The following is a 21076-nucleotide window of genomic DNA, read 5'->3' as shown; positions in this document are numbered from 1 at the left end:
CCTTTACAATACTGGGAAATAATAATAATAATAATAATAATAATTATTATTATTATTATTATTATTATTATTATTATTATAAAATTAGCACATACTTATTTAGGGTATGAAGTTTTACATTTATGATTTTTTATCTGACATTTATGTGATAATGATGTTTGTCCTTCATTCTTTTTTTTTAATTTAATGTTTATTCTCATTTTGTACAAATAATGTTTTTTATACATTAATAAAATATTCTTGTTGAAGAGTAAACAAAATACCCCCTCCCTCTAAAAAATGTAGACTTGCTTGAGTGATAAAGGGGAGAGAAAAAAATTAAAATAAAAAAAATAGTAATAATTGTAGGTATGGCCAGGTGGCGCAATGGATGGAGCACCAGCCCTGGAGCCAGGAGCACCCGAGCCCATATCTGGCCCCATACACCCAATAATCACTCAGCTGTGTGACATGCAAGTCATCCCAACCCCACTGCCCTGCAAAAACCAAAAAAAGAAAAAAAGCCCAAAATAAAATAAAATAGTAATAATAGTAGGGGTGGCTGGGTGGCAGACAGAGCATTGGCCCTTGAGCCAGGAGCACCCGGGTCCCAATCTGGTCTCAGACACCCAATGATCACCCTGCTACATGGCCCCAGGCGGGCCACTCAGCCCCATTTGCCCTGCACTCCCCCAAAAATAATAATAATAAAAAATGTGCTTCAGTCTTTGTTCCAACACCAACAACTCTGTTGCGGGTGGATAATATTCTTTATGATAAGTCCATCACAAAAGTTACCTCCATATTTTTCCACTGTTGCCATTGCTGATCACAACTCCCTCCTTTCGTATTTCTCCACTACCATGTACTATATTTTCTCTCTCCTTTCACTCTGACTCTGCTGTAGGGTAGCTGAGTGGAGCAGCAGACAGATCCCTGGCCCTGGGGCCAAGAGGCCCTGAGGCCCCCATACCACCCCTTAGGCCCAGCATCCACCTGGCCCTATGGCCCCGGACAGGCCATCCAATCCCAGCCCTTTGCAAGAAGTAAAAAAAAGAAAATGTGTTATATCTGACCACTCTCACCCCATGGTCCATCCTCTCCTCCATCACTCACATCCCCCCCCTTTCCCCCTGTCCGCCCCTTCTCCCTGTCCCCCCTTCTTACTCCAGATGCCTATACCCCATTGAGTATAAATGCTGTTTCCTCTCTTAGCCACCTCTAATGAGAGAGAAATTTCCCTCATTCCCCCTTGCCTTCCCCCCTTCCATAACATTGCAATAGTTCATTGTGATAAAGAAAAATCTTATTATATGAAATATCTTGGCCTCTTCCCCCTCTCCTTTTTCTTTCTTCCATTACATTTCCCTTTTTTCTATTTACTCCATTTTTATACCATATTTTATCTTCAAATTCAGCTTTTTCCTGTGCTTTAACTATAAAAGCTCCTTCTACCTGCTCTATTAACTGAGAAGGTTCATATGAGTATTATCGGTGTCATTTTTCTATACAGGAATACATGCAGTTCATCTTAATCAAGTCCCTCATATTTTCCCCCTCTCCTCCAATCTCTATGCTTCACCCAAGTCCTGTATCTGAAGATCAAACCTTCTGTTCAGCTCTGGCCATTCCAACAGGAACATTTGAAATTCCCCTGGTTCATTGAAAATCCATCTTTTTCCCTGGAAGAGGACATTCATTTTTGCTGGGTAGTTGATTCTCAGTTGCATTCTGTGCTCTTTTGCCTTCCAGTATATTATATTTCAAGCCTTACGAGTTTTTAATGTAGTTGCTGCTAAGTCCTGTGTGATCCTGACTGCAGCTCCATAATATTTGAATTGTGTCCTTCTGGCTGCTTGTAATATTTTCTCTTTGACTTGGGAGTTCTGGAACTTGGCTATAATATTCCTAGGGGTTGGTTTTTTGGGATCTCTTTCTTGGGGGGATTGGTGGATTCTCTCCATTTCTATTTTGCCCTCTGCTTCTAGAATATCAGGGCAATTTTCCTGTAGTAATTCTTTGAAAATGATATCAAGGCTCTTTTCCTGATCATGACTTTCAGGTAGTCCAATAATTTTCAAATTATCTTTCCTAAATCTGTTTTCCATATCAGTTGTTTTTTCAATGAGATGTTTCACATTTTCTTCTAATTTTTCATTTTTTTGGTTTTGAAGTATTGAGTCCTGATTTCTTGTAAATTCATCAATCTCTCTGAGTTCTGTTCTTTGTCTGAAGGATTTGTTCTCCTCAGAAAGCTTTCTTATCTCTTTTTCCATCTGGCCAATTTTGCTTTTTAAAGCATTCTTCTCAATAACTTTTTGAACTGTTTTATCCATTTGAACTAAGCTGGTTTTTAGCATGCTATTTTCTTCAGCACTTTTTTGGATTTCTTTGACTAGGCTGCTGCCTTCATTTTCATGTTTTTCCTGCATCTCTCTCATTTCTTTTCCCAGTTTTTCTTCTAACTCCCTCATTTGATTTTCAAAGTCTTTTTTGAGTACTGTCAGAGCCTGAGCCCAATTTCTGTTTTTCTTGGAGTCTTTAGATGCAGGAGCTTGTGCTTCCTCATCTTCAAACTGAGTGTTTTGATCCTTCTTGGGCTCATATGCAAAATATTTCTCAATGGTGTTCCTCTTGTTTCTCTGCTTGCTCATTTTCCCAGCCTAAACCTGTTTGGGGGTGCTTCTGGAGCTTTTGGGACACTCCCACAAGGGTCTCAGTGTGTGAGGCTCTGTCCTCCCTCCTGGTCTGTGAATGACCATATGCTCCCCCCTCTGCCATGGGGCTGAGGTGGGGGGTGCTGCTGTTATATGGGGGGGCCTAGATTGCGATCAGGATCTGAATGTGGTCAGAGCCCCAGATTCCTGTTCCAGGGCCAGAGGACAGAGCTCAGCAGTCTTTCTCTCTTCACTCCCCTCCCTGAGTTCAATGAGCTCATGCCCTGGGAGCTCCTGCTTACCAGCTCCCCCTGCTTCTGTTTCTTGGTTTGCCTTGGCCAGGCTGCTGCTTGTTGCTAGCTGTGTGCCCTGAGGGCTAGGCTTCACGTGCTCACTCTGGCAGAGGTCCCCCTGCTGTTACCCCAATTTTTGTCTGGTGCTCCCTGGGGCATAGCTCAGGAAACTGCCCCCACTGCTGTGAGCCGTGGCCCTGGGGCTGCCTCTGGGAGGCTGAAGTTCTTTCGCTCTGGTGGGCCACCCCTCTGGTTGGCTGCCCCTCCAACCCCAGGGAGCAGAGCCTTTCTGCTCTTTTCCAGGTTAACTTGAGTAGGAGAACTGCTTCCCTGGGATCCTCTGTGGGTTCTGTCTCTCAAAAATTTAGTTAAAGTCCTTAGTTTCTAAGTTTTATGAGAGAGCGCCTAAGAGACTTTCCTCTCTTGTTGCCATCTTGGCTTCATCCCTCTGTCCTTCATTCTTGAAGAAGACAATGACATCAGGGAGGTGGTGCCATGACAAATACATGATTGGATTTGAATGAGGGGGGACTGTGCTAAGTCACCAGCCTCACTTTATCCTCCAGAGCAATCTGGATTCAATGGCCAGCACTGGATCAGGGCGACTGGAGATGGCCCTGGATGTGAGGCAGTCAGGGTGAAGTGACTTGTCCTAGGTCACACAGCTAGTAAGTATCAAGTATCTTAGGCCAGATTTGAACTCGGGTTCTCCTGACTCCAGGATCGATGCTTTTATTCACTGTACCACCTAGCTGGCCCCCCAATGACTTTTATATAGCAGTTTATGGCCTACTTCGTGATGTCTTCTTTGTCTCCTTTGATCCTCCTTATGAGATGAGTAATGTAGATACTACCTCCAGTTTTTAAAAAAGATTTTGTTTATTTTGAATTTTATCATTTTCCCCCTAATCTTGCTTGCTTCCCCCCCCCCCACAGAAGGCAGTCTGTTAGTCTTAGTCTTTATATTGTTTCCATGGTAATACATTGATCTAAGTTGAATGTGATGTGAGAAATCATATCCTTAAGGAAGAAACATAAAGTATAAGAGGTAGCAAAATTACATAATAAGATAAGTTTTTTTTTTAATTAAAGGTAATAGCCTTTTGTCTTTGTTTAAATACCACAATTTTTTCTCTGGATACAGATGGTATTCTCCATCATAGATACCCCAGAATTGTCCCTGATTGTTGCACTGATGGAATGAGTAAGTCCATTAAGGTTTGATCATCACCCCCATGTTGCTGTTAGGGTGTACAATGTTCTTCTGGTTCTGCTCATCTTACTCAGCATCAGTTTATGCAAATCCTTCCAGGCTTCCCTGAATTCCCATCCTTCCTGGTTTCTAATATACTACCTTTATTTTACAGGTGAGGAAAATGAGGTACAATATAAAAATAGTTAAGTACCTTAATCAAGATCACATAGCTAATAAGTAGCAGAATAGCAGAGTTTGCATTAGCAAACACCAAATTTGCCTCCAAATCCAGGGCCCTTTCCACTAAGCCTGTATAGCAGCTTTCCCAGTGTATCCTTTAGCTAGGTGAGGTCGAACCCACCTGCAATCTCTGATACTGGGGAGGCTGGTGATAGCAGATTACTTAGGTGCTTGAGTGCTGATCTAAAAGGTGGGTGGCAGTATGATGAGCCTTTGAGTGGGTGAGGAGGGCACTGCCAGGCTGCCCAAGGAATAGAAAACCAGCTGCTATCATCAATGGACTTGTCAAGCTGCCATGCTGATTAATAGTGGGATGAGACCTCAGAAGTGGTCACTGCACTTCTAGTCTGTATAAGACAGGAAAATCCATTTTCCCCACCAAAGGAAAATTCATTGATTTGAATTAAAGTGAATATGTGAAGTTTTGTTTCCCCAACTGGAGTGTAAGCTCCTCAAAAACTGTGTGTTTTAGACTGTGTGCCTCACTAACCACAGTATCCCCCCAAATCTTTTGCATATAGTAGGTGCTCAACAAATACATGTGTCCTGTTTTTCCCATGGTGCCTACCACAAAACTTGACATATATACTCAAATGCTTATCGAGTGAACATCAAAGTGAGGAATGGTGTGTCCCCCATTTATTTTAATTCAAGAAAAGTACTGTGCTAGGCTTTGAATCTAAAATCTTCCTGACCTCATGTAGCTTGGTGGATAGAGTATATACACAGGGAAGTATATACAGTGTGATACAAGAATGAATAGAACTCGTAACAATGAGGGGACCTGAAAAAGACCTTAATTGAGATAGCACCTGAGCTGAATCTTAAGGAAATACATTGTGGTGGGGATGGTGTGGTGGAGAAGAACATGAATATGTGCATGCATGTATACTTGTGAAGATAAAAGATTGAGTTTAGAGATGAGTAGTAGACCAGTTTATTGGTAAGGTGTGCTATGTAAAGGGTAGTTATATGAAATGAGAGGAAATTGGATACAAATTATAGAGGGTCTTAAATGTCGGACTGAAGGGTTTGTATTTAATCCTGGATACAGAAGTGAGGGTTTTTCAGCAGGGTAGTCACATGACCATAATGAACCTTAGGAAAGTATTTTAACAGCTTTGTGGAGAACAGATTGGAGAGAAATGTATAGTTATGTGATTAGAAAAAAAGAAATGGGAAGAAATATTATGGAAATAAAAAAAAATCCCTGACTTAAAACTACTGGATATAGGGATAAAGGAAAGGAAAATCCAGGCATGGATGACTTTGAGGTTAGGGACCTGGATTACTGAAAAGATGATGGTGCCCTCAACAGAAATAGGGGGCTTAGAGAAGGGAAGAAAAGGCATTTTGTTTTGGACAAGTTGAATTTGAAATGACAATGGGACATCCAAGTAGAACTGTTCAGTAGGCAATTGGAACTGTAGAACTGAAGTTCCGGAGAGAAATTAGAACTGAATGCATAAATTTGGAGTTTCATACATAAAAATAAAGATAAAGGGATTTTCCCAGGCTTCAGGTTTACCCTGTGAGTCTGAAGTCAAATTTGAACTTAGGTCTTCTTTAATGCAGGTCCAATCTATTCACTATACCACTAGAAAGTAAGAGGGGATCAAGAAAAATGAGAACTAGAGGTCCTAGAACTAAGTGATTGAAAACTTTTGTAACCATTGAGAGACTAGTTTCACAGTAGAGAAAATAGATTATAAGAGATCTAGAAGTGAGTAGTGAAAAAGCAGAAACGAGTGTAGATAGTTCTTACGAGAACTTGGGCAGAGATGTAGTTGGATGGTAACTGAGAGAATTTATTAAGGGTGGAAATGATCACAGTATATTTAGGTAGATGGGAAGGACGGGGAGAATAAATGAGTAAACTCTCAAAGAAACCAAAAATAATAGCATCTAGGGTCAGAAGTAGAGAGGTTTGTCAAGGAGAAAAGACTGCCTTTTTCTCAGACAGAAACAAAGTTTTTTTTGAAGAAGATATCAGAGGTTTTTGAAGTGTGGAGTAATGAAAAAAGAGTGAGCTCATAGAATGATCTCTTATTTTCTCAGTGTTTGGGGTAAAAATCTACTTTAAAAAATATAGAGACTCCTCTGAGCAAAAAAAAAAGTTTATTTTTCTTGAGAAAAGAGCACACTCCAAGTCTCACAAAGATAGTGAAGATCAAGGAGCTGCCTTGAATTAACAGTCAAGCAAGACTATATGCCCTAACTCAATCCCCTCCTCCTCCCTGTCCTCCCTCTCTGTCAACTCATTGCTTAGTCTTCAGAGTTACATTCCACTTGTGAAAATTACTCCAGCAACAAAGAAAAGAATGAAAAGTTTTCATAAAATATTTCCTCACCATCCAGATGGTGAGAATAACTTTTAGGATTATAACTATTGAAGAAATGTTACTTGTCTTGGAACACAAGGTCTAGGAACACTCTATCATCAAATTAGAGGAGCTTTATGAACTTTGGAATGCAAGATTTTTCTCACGGGAAAAAGTCTGCTATCCTCATAGTCAATAAAAGTAGTCTTGGGGCGGCTAGGTGGTGCAGTGGATGAAGCACCAGCCCTGGAGTCAGGAATACCTGGGTTCAAATCCGGTCTCAGACACTTAATAAATACCTAGCTGTGTGGCCTTGGGCAAGTCACTTAATCCTATTGCCTTGCAAAAACTTAAAAAAAAAGGTGGGCGAGTGAACCACCTGTTTGGAATACAAGGGACTTTCTTCTAGAAATAGTTTAAGGTGTTTAAAGTCCCTTCAGCAGAGTGTCCTCACCAAAGGAGTGGACTTCCAAAGCCTGCTTTCCCAAGTAAGACCTTTATAATGCTTACATAAAAGTGATACAGATCTTAGGGTTTCCAAGATTGAATTCAACGATCCACAAGTTAAAGCCAAAACACCTTCAGAACCTAACAATCACTTTCTCCAGATGTTTTGTGATAAATACCCAGGGACAGGCCAACTCCCCAGAGTTAACCTCAAAACATGTTTATTAGGAATGTTCCCCAACACTCCCTGCACCTCAACATGCTTTGGTTCAACATGCTCAGAAAATTATTTCTCCTTGGACCATGATGGCTGATAGGGAAGATCCCAATATAACCCTTCAAAAACTTAGGTTGTATAACCTTTGATAGGGTTCTAGAAATTCTTCCAAAAGAAAGTTATTTAAGCTAAGGTTAGTTTATGGTTAGATATCAGAGAATTCATGAACATGGTGGGGGGGCGGATCTATATTTTCACTGCCTTTTATTGGGTAGCTAATTGGTGTGTACTAAATAGAATACCAGGTCTAGAGTCAGGAAGACCTGAGTTCAAATCCAGACTTAGGCACTTACTTGCTAGCTCTTTGACCTTGGGCAAGTCACTTTAGCTCCTATTTGCCTCAGTTCCTCATCTGTAAAACAGGCACACACTGGAGAAGGAAATGACAAATCACTCTGGTATTTTTGCCAAGAAAATCCCCATAGACAAGTCCATAAGGTCACATAGAGTCAGAAATGACTTAACAGCAGCAAACCAGATTTTAGCATTTCCTTCAGTTATTTTAACATTATTATAAGAAGGGGACCCAGACTCAAAGAAGTGTTTAGAACACCTATTTAAAAAGATTGTCACCTTCTCTTTTCACTTTGAGGATATTGAATTTATATATTGATAGGATACTTAGATACATGGAAAATTGAAGTATGATTTACCTATCTTGCAATAGGAAAAACCAGGAGGACTGTTACCTAGCTAAGACTGGGTAATGAAAGAGAAATTAATAAAGGACAGGGCTATTCCTGGGTACTTATATATAATATGGTATGGTAAGCAAGTTGAAAGAGTACCTATATTTGAAAATTATAGTTTATAAAACAACTAAATTACACAATCACTATTTTATTGCAATAGAATTCTTGCTTTCCTAAAAGATTCCTTTAATTTCCCTGATTTTATTATAAGTTTTTAAGGGCACAGACTGTATATGAATGCATACATGAATCTAAATAGCAGTGCATTTGAATTTTTAAAATCTCTTACACACAAAAACAGCAAAGGTATTAGACATCAATGCCAATTAAATTGCGGTAGAGATATGACATACATGGGGCAGCTAGGTGGTGCAGTGAATAGAGCACTAGCCCTGGAGTCAGGAGGACCTAAGTTCATATTTGGCCTCAGACACTTAATAATTACCTAGCTGTGTTACCTTGGGCAAATCACTTAACCCCATTGCCTTGCCAAAAAAAAGGTTAAAAAAAAGTTAGAACATACCTTACAAATAAATGGAAGCATGTTATTTGCAAAGATTATCTTTTTTTTATGTAAAGCAATTAAAGTTAGAATGTAGAAATGATGTGTATTGTGATCTCTACATGATTAAAAAAATTTGACACAATTTTTCATTTCATTTTTCACGGTATAAAGGATTGATATATACTTTTTTCCTTTATAAAAAACTGTTATATAGGATCTTTAGAGAAGGGAATGCCTACTAGAGAAAACTATGATGATAAAAATAATAAATAATAAAAAACTAGTAACTCATTTTTTAAAAAAATGAAGAATGCTTATACCTTTGGATAGGTTTTGTTTTAGTATACCAGATTCTTTTATAGTCGTATTCTGTGGACTTCCTTTTTACCTAAGAACATCAGGATGGCCTTGGTTGCAAGTGACCTAGATTTTGAACTCATTCAGGATTAAATTTTTGCCTTATGTTCCAGTGATGACCAAATACCATGAGGCTCAAATTAGCTCATTAAAATAAGAGCCTAAGTGTGGGGAATGTGGTTTTGTTAATTAATGCCACAGTTTACAATTGAAAACTTAATAAATTTGTGTGTTTAGTTTCAGAATGGTTTCGCTTATTACCGTTCCTGGGTGTACTTGCACTACTAGGCTACCTTGCAATTCGTCCATTCCTCCCCAAGAAGAAGCAACAGAAAGATAGCTTGATTAATCTCAAGATTCAGAAGGAAAATCCAAAAGTAGTGAATGAAATAAACATCGAAGATTTGTGTCTTACTAAAGCTGCTTACTGTAGGTGTTGGCGTTCTAAGACGGTAAGATACCCAGCTATATATAGTCATAAACATTTTTTGCAGTTTTGGCATTTTTTCCCCATCCCCCCCTAAAAAAACACAATCGGCTTGTTTGAAGATTTCTTGTGATGTTTTATATTTTCTCAATCACTCTATATGTATAGAGTACATACATTAGTTTACTCTTAAAACAGTAGGAAAGTTATTGGAACACTTTTAGTAAAAATTTGTGGAAATTGCTATTCTTTCTCAGATTCAAAATATAAATGGGTTTATCTTAGAATATTTATAATAATATTTCCCCCTCACTTTAAAGTGTTTATACTTCTAAAATTTAATATTTTAAAAAAAAAGAAAATGGTTTGTTTCAAGTTGTCAGTATTACTGCCAATTGACAATCTTTCATCATGCCCTTTTGTTACTTGGACAATGACTGTCAAATGGTAGGAGCTTAATAAATGCATGATTATTGTCTGGACTCAATCAGCAATGTAAATATGCTCTGAAGTAGCTTTTGATTTAAAGTTGTAGTATAAAATAATTAGCATTTGCAGTAACTTTCTCTCAAACTATCTTTGACTGATATGAACCTTCCAAGTTATCATACAAAATTGAACAAACAATGGCTTGTTTAAGATATGGCCTGTTTGAGATATTAAAAAGGAAAGAAAACTATAAGTAGTATCACAAACTATTTTTATTGTATCAGGTACTAAATAAAGCAAAGCATTTTGTTAAGAAGTATTTGATATTCACTTTTCAAAATCAGTTTGGTTTTTATTCAATTTGATCAGTATTTAAATTTATTGGGTTTTGCATCATGGAATAACACTTAGTTTTTTCCCTTTTTTAGTTTCCTGCCTGTGATGGGTCACATAATAAACACAATGAATTAACAGGAGATAATGTGGGTCCACTTATACTGAAGAAGAAAGAAGTATAAGAGTGTTGGTTTAAATGCTTTTGTTTCTGTGGTATAAAATTGTATTACATTGTATTTTTCAATTATTTGTGTCTACAGGTGCCTTCGAATGGCATAAATGGTATCTAAAGTAGTCTTAATGAATGTTGTTGATTTAATCATTTTTCTGCCTTTTAGTTTTCTTACTACACTACTGTTTTGTATTTGGTACTTTGTATATTCAGAAGAATTATATTTATGTAGAATTTAAAAACTGAACAAGTCTTTGTATTATGAAATAATAGGTTCCTTTATGTTTCAGCAATAAATTTATACTCCCGATCTTGATTTTGAACTGTTAGATTATTAGCCTAAGATTTCTGTAATACTCCTAAAAATCTCTGTGATGACTTGTATATGATTACATAACTCCTTTTATTTTTTGGAGTGTAAAAATACATTTTTTTCAAACATTTCTGTGCTTTACTTAAAATTATTTTTCTTCAGCCTTGTTAACTTTATAAGAATAAGAAAATATAGTGTAGCCCAACATGTATTGATTCAATGCTCCCATGATAGCAATGTATTAGTAACTGGGATAAAGATAGATTCTTTGCTTTAAGAAAATCCTAGTGCAATTGGAGAAAACTAGATGAACAAGATTGAAAAAAAAAACCCGAAAACTTGAAGAGTGGTTATTTGCATTATAACAAGGATTCTTTGGTTCACAAAAGGATTCCTCTATAGGAATCTTTGAATAAAAATTTGTCTGACAATCTCATGAACTATTAAAGCTGGGACATGGTAACATGATTAAGACCTATTATCTTGATAAGAATCAGGGAAGAACTTTGGGACTTTTTGTGGGTAAACATTAACAAATCTACAATTATAATTTAAGAGCTCAGAAAAATGATTCAATTCTAAAGAATTTGATAAAGTCAAGATAGTTTTAAAAAATCATTATTTTATTGAGTAAATTACAAAAAAGGAACTATAACTTTTATATCTATGTACTTTGAGTTATTTCTCATTTTAAAAGAGTCTGGCAATAAATGATGTTCAATAAATTCTATTGTTTAGCATATATATATATGTTAAGTGTGTATACACACACACAAACAGAATAGGGATAAATTTTATACAAGCATTTATTTCTCCTTCCCATTCTACCTGCACAATTGAACATATATAAAAAGAAAAATGTATTTCATTTTTGATCCTCTGGAATCATGGCCTATCATAATATTGTACTTTCTTTCAGACTTGCTTTTCTTTTAATTTCATTGTATAAATTGTTCTCTATTTATTCAGTCATTCTTATGGTATAATAATATTCTATTACACTCACATACCACCATTTAGCCAATGACATATTTTTGAGAAAAGGTTAGGAATATAATCTGGTTGGAATCCTCAGCCAGTTGATTTCATATCAATGGATTATTTGCCATTGCAGAAGAAACTAATGATTCAAGACAGTCTTTTCCCTCAGTTTGGAGCATCCTTGAATCCCACAGCTTGGGATCAGACTTTTCTTGATGATAGTCTGTTATTTAAAATAGATTCAAAAAGAAAATGAAATCAAAGATTGATAACATGATAAATATGAAACATGATATTGACCTATATAAGATTAGTGTCAGAAGCATGAAACTCAGGATGATTTGAGCCTAGAAAGGAAACCTAAGGCAATTTAATTTTTTTCTTTTGTTTTTTAGTTCATTTGGTGAAAACAGAGAGGAGTCTCAACATTACTTCTCTTTTCTCTGACAAGGAGAATGGCCTTTGGTCTGAAAAGACAGAATAAAAATGGCTAATAGAAAAGTAATATCCAAGATAAGTAAAAGAAACTAAGAGAGTACCTATCTGCCATTGAAGAATTCAAGTCACCAGGTCCAGCTGAAATATATTCTTGTTTACTGAAGGAACTGGTATAAGTGATTGGTGAGCCATTGTTAGTATATTTGAAAGATAGAAAATGAAAGAGGAGCTATAGAATTTGGGAATGGAAAGTTATCCTGATTTTTTTTTAAAGGAAAGAGGATGGAGACTGCCAAGTTTAGATCAGGGAGCATGACTTCAATTTTTCAAAAGTGTAGAATGTTTTATTAATTGTATTACCTAGTAATTGTAGAAAAGCAAGTCATCACAGAGAGCCCTCATGGTTTCATTAAGAACAGGATGTACCAGATTAACTTTATTTCTTTTCTGACAAATAACTAGAAGACTGGTAGATCAGGAGAATGGTATGGATAAATTTTAATGAGATTTTATAAAAGCATTAGTCTTTCATTCTATTTTTGGGTTAAAAATGGGAGGGTGGTAGGCTAATGAGAGAGTCCACATTTCAGCAAATTTTGACCTGATTGAATTATAAGACCTAAAGAGTTGCTATTAATTACTGTTTTGCTAACAATTTGGAAAGAAACTTCTAGTGGAACAATGTCAGATTTAGCAGTTTAACTGTGTTTTTATCAATAACTTGTGTAAAGGGATTCTTAGAAAATTTGAAGATAGCTGAAGCTAAGTTTAGCTAACCAGATAAATGAGTTAAGAATCAACAAGATACATAGGTTAGATGTAGTTCACGTTCACGTCTGACTGTGTGACCCTGGACAAGTCACTTAACTTTGCCTTAATTCCTTATCTGTAAAATGAGCTGGAAAAGGAAATGGCAAACTACACTGTATTTTTGCCAAGAAAACTCCAAATGGGGCCGTGAAGAGGCAGACTAGACTGAAATAACCATACAATTTTAATGGGTCAAATCCAATAAGATGAAATTCAATAGGAATAAATTGATCAAAACACTCAACTTCTCAAGTACAAGATAAGGTAAGTATGATATAGCTAAAGGGCAGTTTTTCTGGAAAAAGAGTTGGGGATTTTAGAGGAATGCAGACTTTCATAATCTCTTAGGGCTGCAGGAAAACAAATATAATCTTGGGCTGTCCTGAGAGACAGAGCCATCCAACAATTAAAAAAGTTGACCTTTGTATTCTGCCCTCCTCAGGTCCCATCTGGAGCTTTGTTTTCAAGGATCAGTTGATGGAAATGGGAATTGCTGAGGCCACCCTGACCTCTTGGGGCCCTGATCGTCTCAAAGCAAATGAAATAGCAATTGTCTCTGTTTTGGCTAGAAATCCTGAGTCTTCCTCTCCCAGACTGATTTTTTTGACTAGATAGAAGAGGCCATTCTTTTTTACCTTATTTCTATTAACCTAGTCTTAACCACTTGTGTGCATTGTCTCCAAAAAAGAAAAAACAATGTTAAAAGACCTGTTAAAGAACTTAGCTTTAAAAGGCTGAAGTCTCCCTCTACATTCCGAGCCATCTCCAGTTATCTTATCTATATCTTGCCTCTGGACTAGTAAGTGAGGCAGATGCTTTGCACAACCCTCCTTCAGTTGAATCCAAATCACTTGCTTGTCTTGGTGTCACCTCCCTGGTGTAATGATCCTCTTCAAAAACCTAGAACAAACCACGACAACCAACTGCCTAGAGGGGGAACAGATTATTGGGTAGTTTTCTATTTCAGCTAACTCTTTTTGAAATCCTTTTCAAAAGCATTCCTAACAATTTTTTTTCTACCCAAGACACCTGATTATGAGGGTGGGGTCTGGAGTGGCACCCCTTGAACAAACATTTATTTTAGGGGAGGGAGCTAACAGGATTGTCATCCAATTTCCTTAAAACCCTCAGATTATCATGTTTGAATTGAATGATCCATTATAATGGAATAATCCAACCCAATTTACAGCAGAGGAAACTGAGGCCCAGAGAAGGTTTAGGTCACAGAAATATCTCTTAAATGAACAGTCAAAGCTAGAAGGATCCTTAGAGAACATGTTCTTTACCACTGGCAGCCTCATTCTGCACGAGAGAAAAGAGCCAGTTAGTGTTGGAACAAGGACTCAATCCATATGGGGGTTAAGAAGACTTGTGGGAGCAAACTTTTCCATAGTAGAAGCTCTTGGTTTCCTGCTTGTGCCAGCTATTGAGTAGAGAACGTTCTTCCACTTACATTCTGGCTCCAAATTCCCCTAGTTTCCTTGGAGGGGGGAGTCCCTAAATCAGGGAAAACAAGTTTCCCAGGGAAGCATGACCCTCCAGTTTAAGCTTAAGAACTATTTTCCTGGGCCTTGCTTTGGAATGCCACACTCTCCCTGAGCAAAAAGGTAGTAGCCCCCTGAAGAACATGTGGTTTGGGATCAAATTGGGAGGGATTGATTGAAACTAGGTCCTAGATTGCTCTCCTCCCCTAAGTAGAATATGGTCCCTTAAGGACCTTGACAAGACTTGTTAGATAGGGGCCAAGACCAAAACCCACAAAGTAATATAGTATAAAGAAAACTGACTCCAAAGGCAGAAGACCTTGGTTAAATCCCCAATCTGCCACTCTGCCTGTGTGACCTTGGACAATCACTTCTCTTGGGGTCTGAACCTGTGAAATTAAGAGGTTCAACTGGATGACCAGGCCACACTGGTGCTCAGTTTTGTGACAGGTCATACCTGCCCTCTCCCACCAGCTCTCAGAGGACCACTTCAGGATGTCATAGGTCATAGTTAAGCTGCTTCCTCTTTGAAATCAGCTCTGACTCCCTTAACAATATGTTACAAGCTCTGTCCTTCCACAGGCCTTACCCATGCTTTCTTTAGAAGAAATTAAGTACTGTCAACCACCCTTTACATGTTCTGTATCACCACAAAGAATACGTCACCCTGTCCTAGTTTTGGCTAATCATGCCCAAGGGCCACTTCAGATATTGCATAAATTATTTTTAAAATTATAAATGAGAAAATCATTAAAAAACACAAAAAACTTGCATCAATGAAACATCAGAAGATTGTATAAATATATAAAACTTAATGTATTACAGTTCATTAAACTATAAATTTAACTTGGTAGCTTATGTGCCCTTCTGAACATCTTCCTGTTCAGTGTTTTTTTAAGTGTTTTATTAGGATACTACATTTATATGGAAGCTGAGAAATCATTTCAGCGTCTCATCTGATTTCACGACTATATTAATGTCTTTACTATAGAACCTTATAGAAATTAATCTAATTTTCTATGGGTTTGATAGGATCCTCTCAGTATCCTTTCTTTGATGGGCTTCTGGATTCTTTTCAACTTCTACTGTGCCTAATCTTTCTGATAAATTGCTGGTGTTGACCTTGAGTTTAGTTGAGTGCTATGGACCTATCAAGGAATGGTAGAATAAGAGTTATTTCTGACTTTAAATGTATCTCAGATTGTGTTTTATACTATCTTAGCTTTAGAGAATAAAGTAAACCTGAATGTTTCTACAACCTAGGAGAAACAAGTGTCACAATGAATTCAATTGAAATTTGATATTTTTACCAGCTTCTTTCCAACATTTCCCCCTGCCTTTGCCTCCATTTACTTGCAAAATAGACTTCATTTCAGAGTACTATCTTAAAGTAAAAAAAGATTTGGGTTTTAGCCCTGGCTGTGATACTAGTGGGGTGGGTCCACTGAGTATCAGTTTCTAGATCTTTAAAATGGAGGGTAATAATTCTTTGCACTATCTACTCTATGGGGTTAATGTGAATAAAATACTTTGTGTAAACCTTGAAGCATATGTGAGTCACAACAATGCTGCTTACCTGAGCAATCCCAAGTTCCTCTTCCCCCTTCTATATCCTTCTGGAGTTATCGATGTCATAATTCGTATATGAATCTCTCCTTAAAACAAGGAATTAGCAAATTGACCTGATCCAAATTGATAGAATGGAAGATGTTTTGGTCAAGAAAAATTACTGTTTTGTGTTACTAAGGAACTCCACCCTGCCCTTGACCTATTGTTACATAATTACTGGCTTCCAGAATTATCTGAGTTAATAATCCAAGGAATTACTTTTTGCCTTACTCAGTGAATGAGCATGTTCATTACCTAAATACTAGGTAAATAAAGTACTTGGAGGGGTTTCTAGGTATGATGATTCAGATGAGTAATTCCTCAGGTTGCATTACAAAAGGTTTACTATTCAGCTTGGAGTCTGCTTTTTTACCTGATGACTCATCCAGCTGCCTTTGCATTTGTTTATACCTTTGTGGGAAGCTAATTAAACCAAGGTTAAGCAGTATCCTTCCCTCGCAGTGATTCTAGAGGTAGAAGCTGGGCCTGGAACCAGGAAGATCTGGTTTCAAATTCAGTCTCAGACACTAGCTATATGATTTTGGGTAAATAATTTAATGTTGCTTGCTTCAACAAATTAAAAATATCCAATTAAACTACCAGAATAGATATGAGCTGGAGAAGACACAAGCCACTCCAGGATCTTTGCCATGAAATCTCAAAATGGGATCATGAAGAGTCAGGCATGACTGAACCATACAAGTAACCTAGAATTGTTAAATTGTGCTTCTTTAGTTAAAGTAAAAAAGAAGCAAGGTGGCAATCATGATCTCAAACAAGGCAGAAAAAAATAGATCTAATATCATTTTACTAAAACCTTACTAAAAACATTTTACTAAAATTATCATTGACGATAAATTGATGTCAATATTGACCCACCAGATGGCATAGTATCTAAATTCAAAAAGAAAAAGTTAAATGAGAAGAGGAAAATTTTAACAGTGGGGCAACTTCAGTTTACTTCTCTCAGACCTAGATAAATCTAACCATATATTAAGTAAGAAAATTTAGAGACATCGAATTTTGGAATACCATGATACACCTCTCAAATATCAAATTGGAATAGAAAGGCATATCATACCTCTTTCTCAGCGGTGCTTGCCACTTTTACAGAAACTGACCATGTAGGACTGTTTAATAAACAGCAAATAGTTAAATTTTGTGCTTTTTTGAAGTAAACTGTCAAATCTAGTCCTCTATCCATCCTTTTTTGTAAAGAATAGACTATTGAAAAACTATGCTATTCCCATGGGAAGAGCTTTTCTATTGCCCCAGAGAAACTGTCTCCCTGAAAAGCAATATCTGGGCATTCTGTGTCCTGCCAACTGAACAGGGAGATGGATAAATGATTTGGTTAACTGATAAAAGAACTTTCTTGGACTGTGAGTAATGGGGAGTCCCGAGGTGGGGAATTTCTAACTTAGGTATGGGTACAAGCTAATCTTAGTCTGTCTGACCTTCGTTACCCATCCCCAACCTGTAGAATCCAGCATTGAAAAAAACTTAGAGCAAAACCTTATTCCTTATCTGTAGCACCTGGATATGCTCCCTCCCACAGCCTGAGAAATGGATATTCTTGCTTGTCCCTACCCCTGCTTCTTCTGGGAACCCAACTAGCAGACAGTCTTTTTTTTTTTAGGTTTTTGCAAGGCAAATGGGGTTAAGTGGCTTGCCCAAGGCCACACAGCTAGGTAATTATTCAGTGTCTGAGACTGGATTTGAACCCAGATACTCCTGACTCCAAGGCCAGTGCTTTATCCACTACGCCACCTAGCAGCCCCTAGCAGACAGTCTTCAACTGGCTACATTTCAAAGTTCTCATTAAATAAGTTCTCTTTAGTTCCAGTAATTGGTCAATTAGTTTGATCCACCACTTGTCACCACTTCAACTTTTTCTGAGTAAACAAAAAACTTGATTGGAATAGGGTGCCTTGTCTCTTCCTGTGTTCTCTCAGAAAATCTATATTGAACCAGGATACCCAGAGATTTGGGGGGGGGGCTTCCCATAGTTCCTCTGGGTCCCCTTTCCAGAGTTGTTCTGGTGTTATAAATGAATGAAAAGAAAAACCTGCTAGAGTGAGAGAAAATTGTACATTTTATTCACGAACCTTGCAAGATACATCTTACAAGATACCGGTACCTCACTCCTAGGTGTGAAGCACAAATTGGTCTTCAAAGTCAGGTAATTTATGGTCTTCAGAAACTCCCCTCCCTCTTGGATGTTCATAGGATCTCAGAGTTTGAGTTACAATCTAAGAGGTCTACCCATTACATGGCATGTCCCTAATTTGACCCCCTCACATCATACATCATACCACGCATGATATGCTAAAGAACCCCAATCGTCCCAGGGGGTGTGTGGGTCAATATTCAATTACCTAATTGCACAAACTCAGTAGCATTAGGTCAAGATCTCTGGGTCACTCTTGACTGGTTGAGAACCAGTTTGGGGTTTGGTATCCCTGGAATGGGAGTAGGAAAACTCTTCCAGGTTTGTGATTGGCTGGGCCATTCCCCCTTTGTAATGGATTCCCTAAGGGCTCCCCTTCACATCCTGTGAAGACCATCACCCTATATTTCTCACATCTGGGATTTCTATGATACAGTACACCAAAATCTGTGAGATACAGCCCTTAGGGAAAAATCTATATCTCTAAATGAGAGAACAATGAATTGGACATGCAAGCAAAAGAACTAGAAAACCAACAAATTCAAATATCTAATTACCAAAATAGAAATCCTGGAAATTAAAGGAAAAATTAGGAAAAATAAAAGCTTTTAAAATAAAAACAAAAACAAATTAAGTATTTGATGTAAAAAAAAGAAAACCAAATTACTAGCATCAAAAATAAAACTTCACAACCAAGAAGGATAAAATAAAAGCAATATTTGGAGCTATTTGTCCAAATAAAATTGACTAATAATGAAAGGGACATTCACAGAAATGTAAATTGCCTAAATTCTCTCCATAATTTCAGAATACTTAAATAATCTTATTTTTGAAAAAGAAATTAAACCATAAAGAACTTTTTAAGAAAAATCTCCAGGACTCAACCAGAATAATATATGACATATATTGGGTTTCATTCAGCTTTAGGGCATGCAAAAGGAACATTTAAAGGTATACTGTCACTTTATTTGGGAGATTGAGTAAAAGGAAATCAGGTGATGGGGGGGGTCTTACTTTGGTATTGTGACCTGTTACCTTTGCTTTGTAATTTGTTAATCTTGATATTCCCTGTAATTAAACTCATCAGACTTCTTGGTAGGACAGAAGAAATCTAGTTATGAGAATATCTAACATAGTAGAGCCTTCCCTTTAAGACCAGAACCAGGAAAAAATGAAGATTAAGAGTCTGTTTTAGTAGCAAACCTGCAGGATCCATTTCTTTGAACTATAAGGTGTTGAGTAGAATATTCATCTATACTAGCAATATTATTTTTATTACATTGGTATGGCCATAGGTACTGAATATTCTATTTAAGTTGTTCTCTATTTCTTTAAGGTATATTTTATAATTGAATTCATACAGATCTTTTTTTGTATATAGGTAAGGAATGAGATTTTTCTTATTGAATGTTAGATTTTGTTTTCATTATACAGAAATGCTTTTTATTTTTTGAGGGTTATTTTATAGCCTGAAATTTTGTTGGAAGGTGTATTGTCACAATTAGTATCTTTGCTGATTCCCTAGAATTTTCCAAGTATATTATATCAGCAAATAAAGATCATTTTATTTTCTCTTTTTTTCTTTATGTTTTTAATTTTTCTCATTTTATTATTATTTATAGCATTTAATAGTGGAAAGAGTGGACATCCTAGCTTCAATCTTCTATGTTTTGGCATAGATTCCTATATATTCCCATTGTATTTGTTGCTTGATTATTCTTTTAAATATATTATTTTTGATAATTTTTTTAAAAGGCCCTCTGCCAATTTTTTGTAGATTTTTTTAAGCTTGGTTGAATGTTTTACTTTGTCAAAGATTCTCCCCCCCCCATTCTATTAAAATAAATTATGTGGTTTTGGGATATTTGGGGTTTTAATATGATTATGTTGTTTGTTTTTCCACTTGATCATAATTAGGACAGGATTTGTTTCATAAAAGGATTCTGTTAGGCTGTTTTCTTTGTCACTTTTTGAGAATAATTTGTGAAATATGATTGTTAATCATTATTTTTTAAGTTTGAAAGTATTCTCTCAATTTTTTAGGATCAAGATTTTTTCCCTGTTTGGTAATTTGCAGCTAGGACTATTCACTTTCATGAGATTGGGTTATTTAGGATTTCTATATTTCTGATAGTTTGGATATTTCATATTTTAAGTATTCCTCTGTTTCTTTTGTATCTTAATTTTGTTAACACATGTAACTGTGAATAAAGTATTATTATTATTTTTTACTTCTCTTGGTTTAGCTGTGATTTTACCCTGCTCATTTATCATTTTAGTGTTGTGATTTTCTACCCTTTCTTTTTCATCAGATTAGCAAAAGGTTCATCAATTTCATTATTTTTTCAAAGAATTGACTTTTAGTTTTATAATTTTTAGGAGGTTTTTGTTTCAATTTATTTTTCTTCTTTTAGTATCACTCTGTTTTAGTTTTATTTGTTTGTTTGCTTTCTTTTTTATGCACATTTTGTTGATTAATTCTCTCTTTTCTGTTTTGTTTAATATATGTTTCTAAGGACATATTTCCCCTCAAGGACTGTTTTACCTGCTCAGAAATTTTGGTATAATGTTTCATACCAAAGCTAAGAGAGAAAAAAAAAGTGGAAATAAAACAATAAAACAAAAGCAGGAAAGAATAAGAAACTAATCAATAAAACCCCAAAGTGAAAGGGATCACAAATGGAAAGAAAAGATCCAGGGTCAGGAAAGAGGCCCAGTGGGAATAGGACTACCTAAAGAAGAGCAAGCTAGATGGAGGGAACTACACAGTAAGCAAAATTGTTAATTATGAATGGGATGAACTCACCCATAAAATGGAAGCAGATAGCTGAGTGACTTAAAAAACAGAATTCAACAATACATTGTTTACAAGGAACATATTTGACACAGAAAGAGACACACAGTAAAAATAAAACTGGAACAGAATTTATTGTGCTACAGCTAAT

The 21076-nt window shown here is 36.5% G+C and overlaps 2 protein-coding genes across 3 annotated transcripts in view; one reads left to right on the top strand and one right to left on the bottom strand.

The window, feature by feature from the left end:
- Positions 1–16063, bottom strand: part of UBE2D3 (ubiquitin conjugating enzyme E2 D3) — a 151789-nt gene extending 135726 nt beyond the window's left edge. The window contains exon 1 of the mRNA XM_074228789.1: positions 15930–16063. The gene's annotated coding sequence lies outside the window, so the exon portion shown is untranslated. The remainder of the gene's footprint in view (positions 1–15929) is intronic.
- Positions 1–20338, top strand: part of CISD2 (CDGSH iron sulfur domain 2) — a 33605-nt gene extending 13267 nt beyond the window's left edge. The window contains exons 2-4 of one of the 2 annotated variants that reach the window (XR_012476906.1): positions 9201–9415; positions 10248–12242; positions 13312–20338. Coding sequence is in view for 1 of the 2 variants with exons in the window: in XM_074228790.1 (XP_074084891.1) it covers positions 9201–9415; positions 10248–10337 (305 nt within the window). In the remaining variant the exon portion in view is untranslated. Of the gene's footprint in view, positions 1–9200; positions 9416–10247 lie in introns of both variants that reach the window. The other variant, XM_074228790.1, reaches the window with a different exon arrangement.
- The last annotated feature ends 738 nt before the right edge of the window (positions 20339–21076 follow it).

Source organism: Macrotis lagotis, chromosome 3 (assembly GCF_037893015.1).
Source record: "Macrotis lagotis isolate mMagLag1 chromosome 3, bilby.v1.9.chrom.fasta, whole genome shotgun sequence".
Taxonomy (NCBI): Eukaryota; Metazoa; Chordata; class Mammalia; order Peramelemorphia; family Peramelidae; genus Macrotis; species Macrotis lagotis.
The sequence above is the reverse complement of the archived record's forward strand: the minus strand, read 5'-3'. Positions and strand labels throughout refer to the sequence as shown.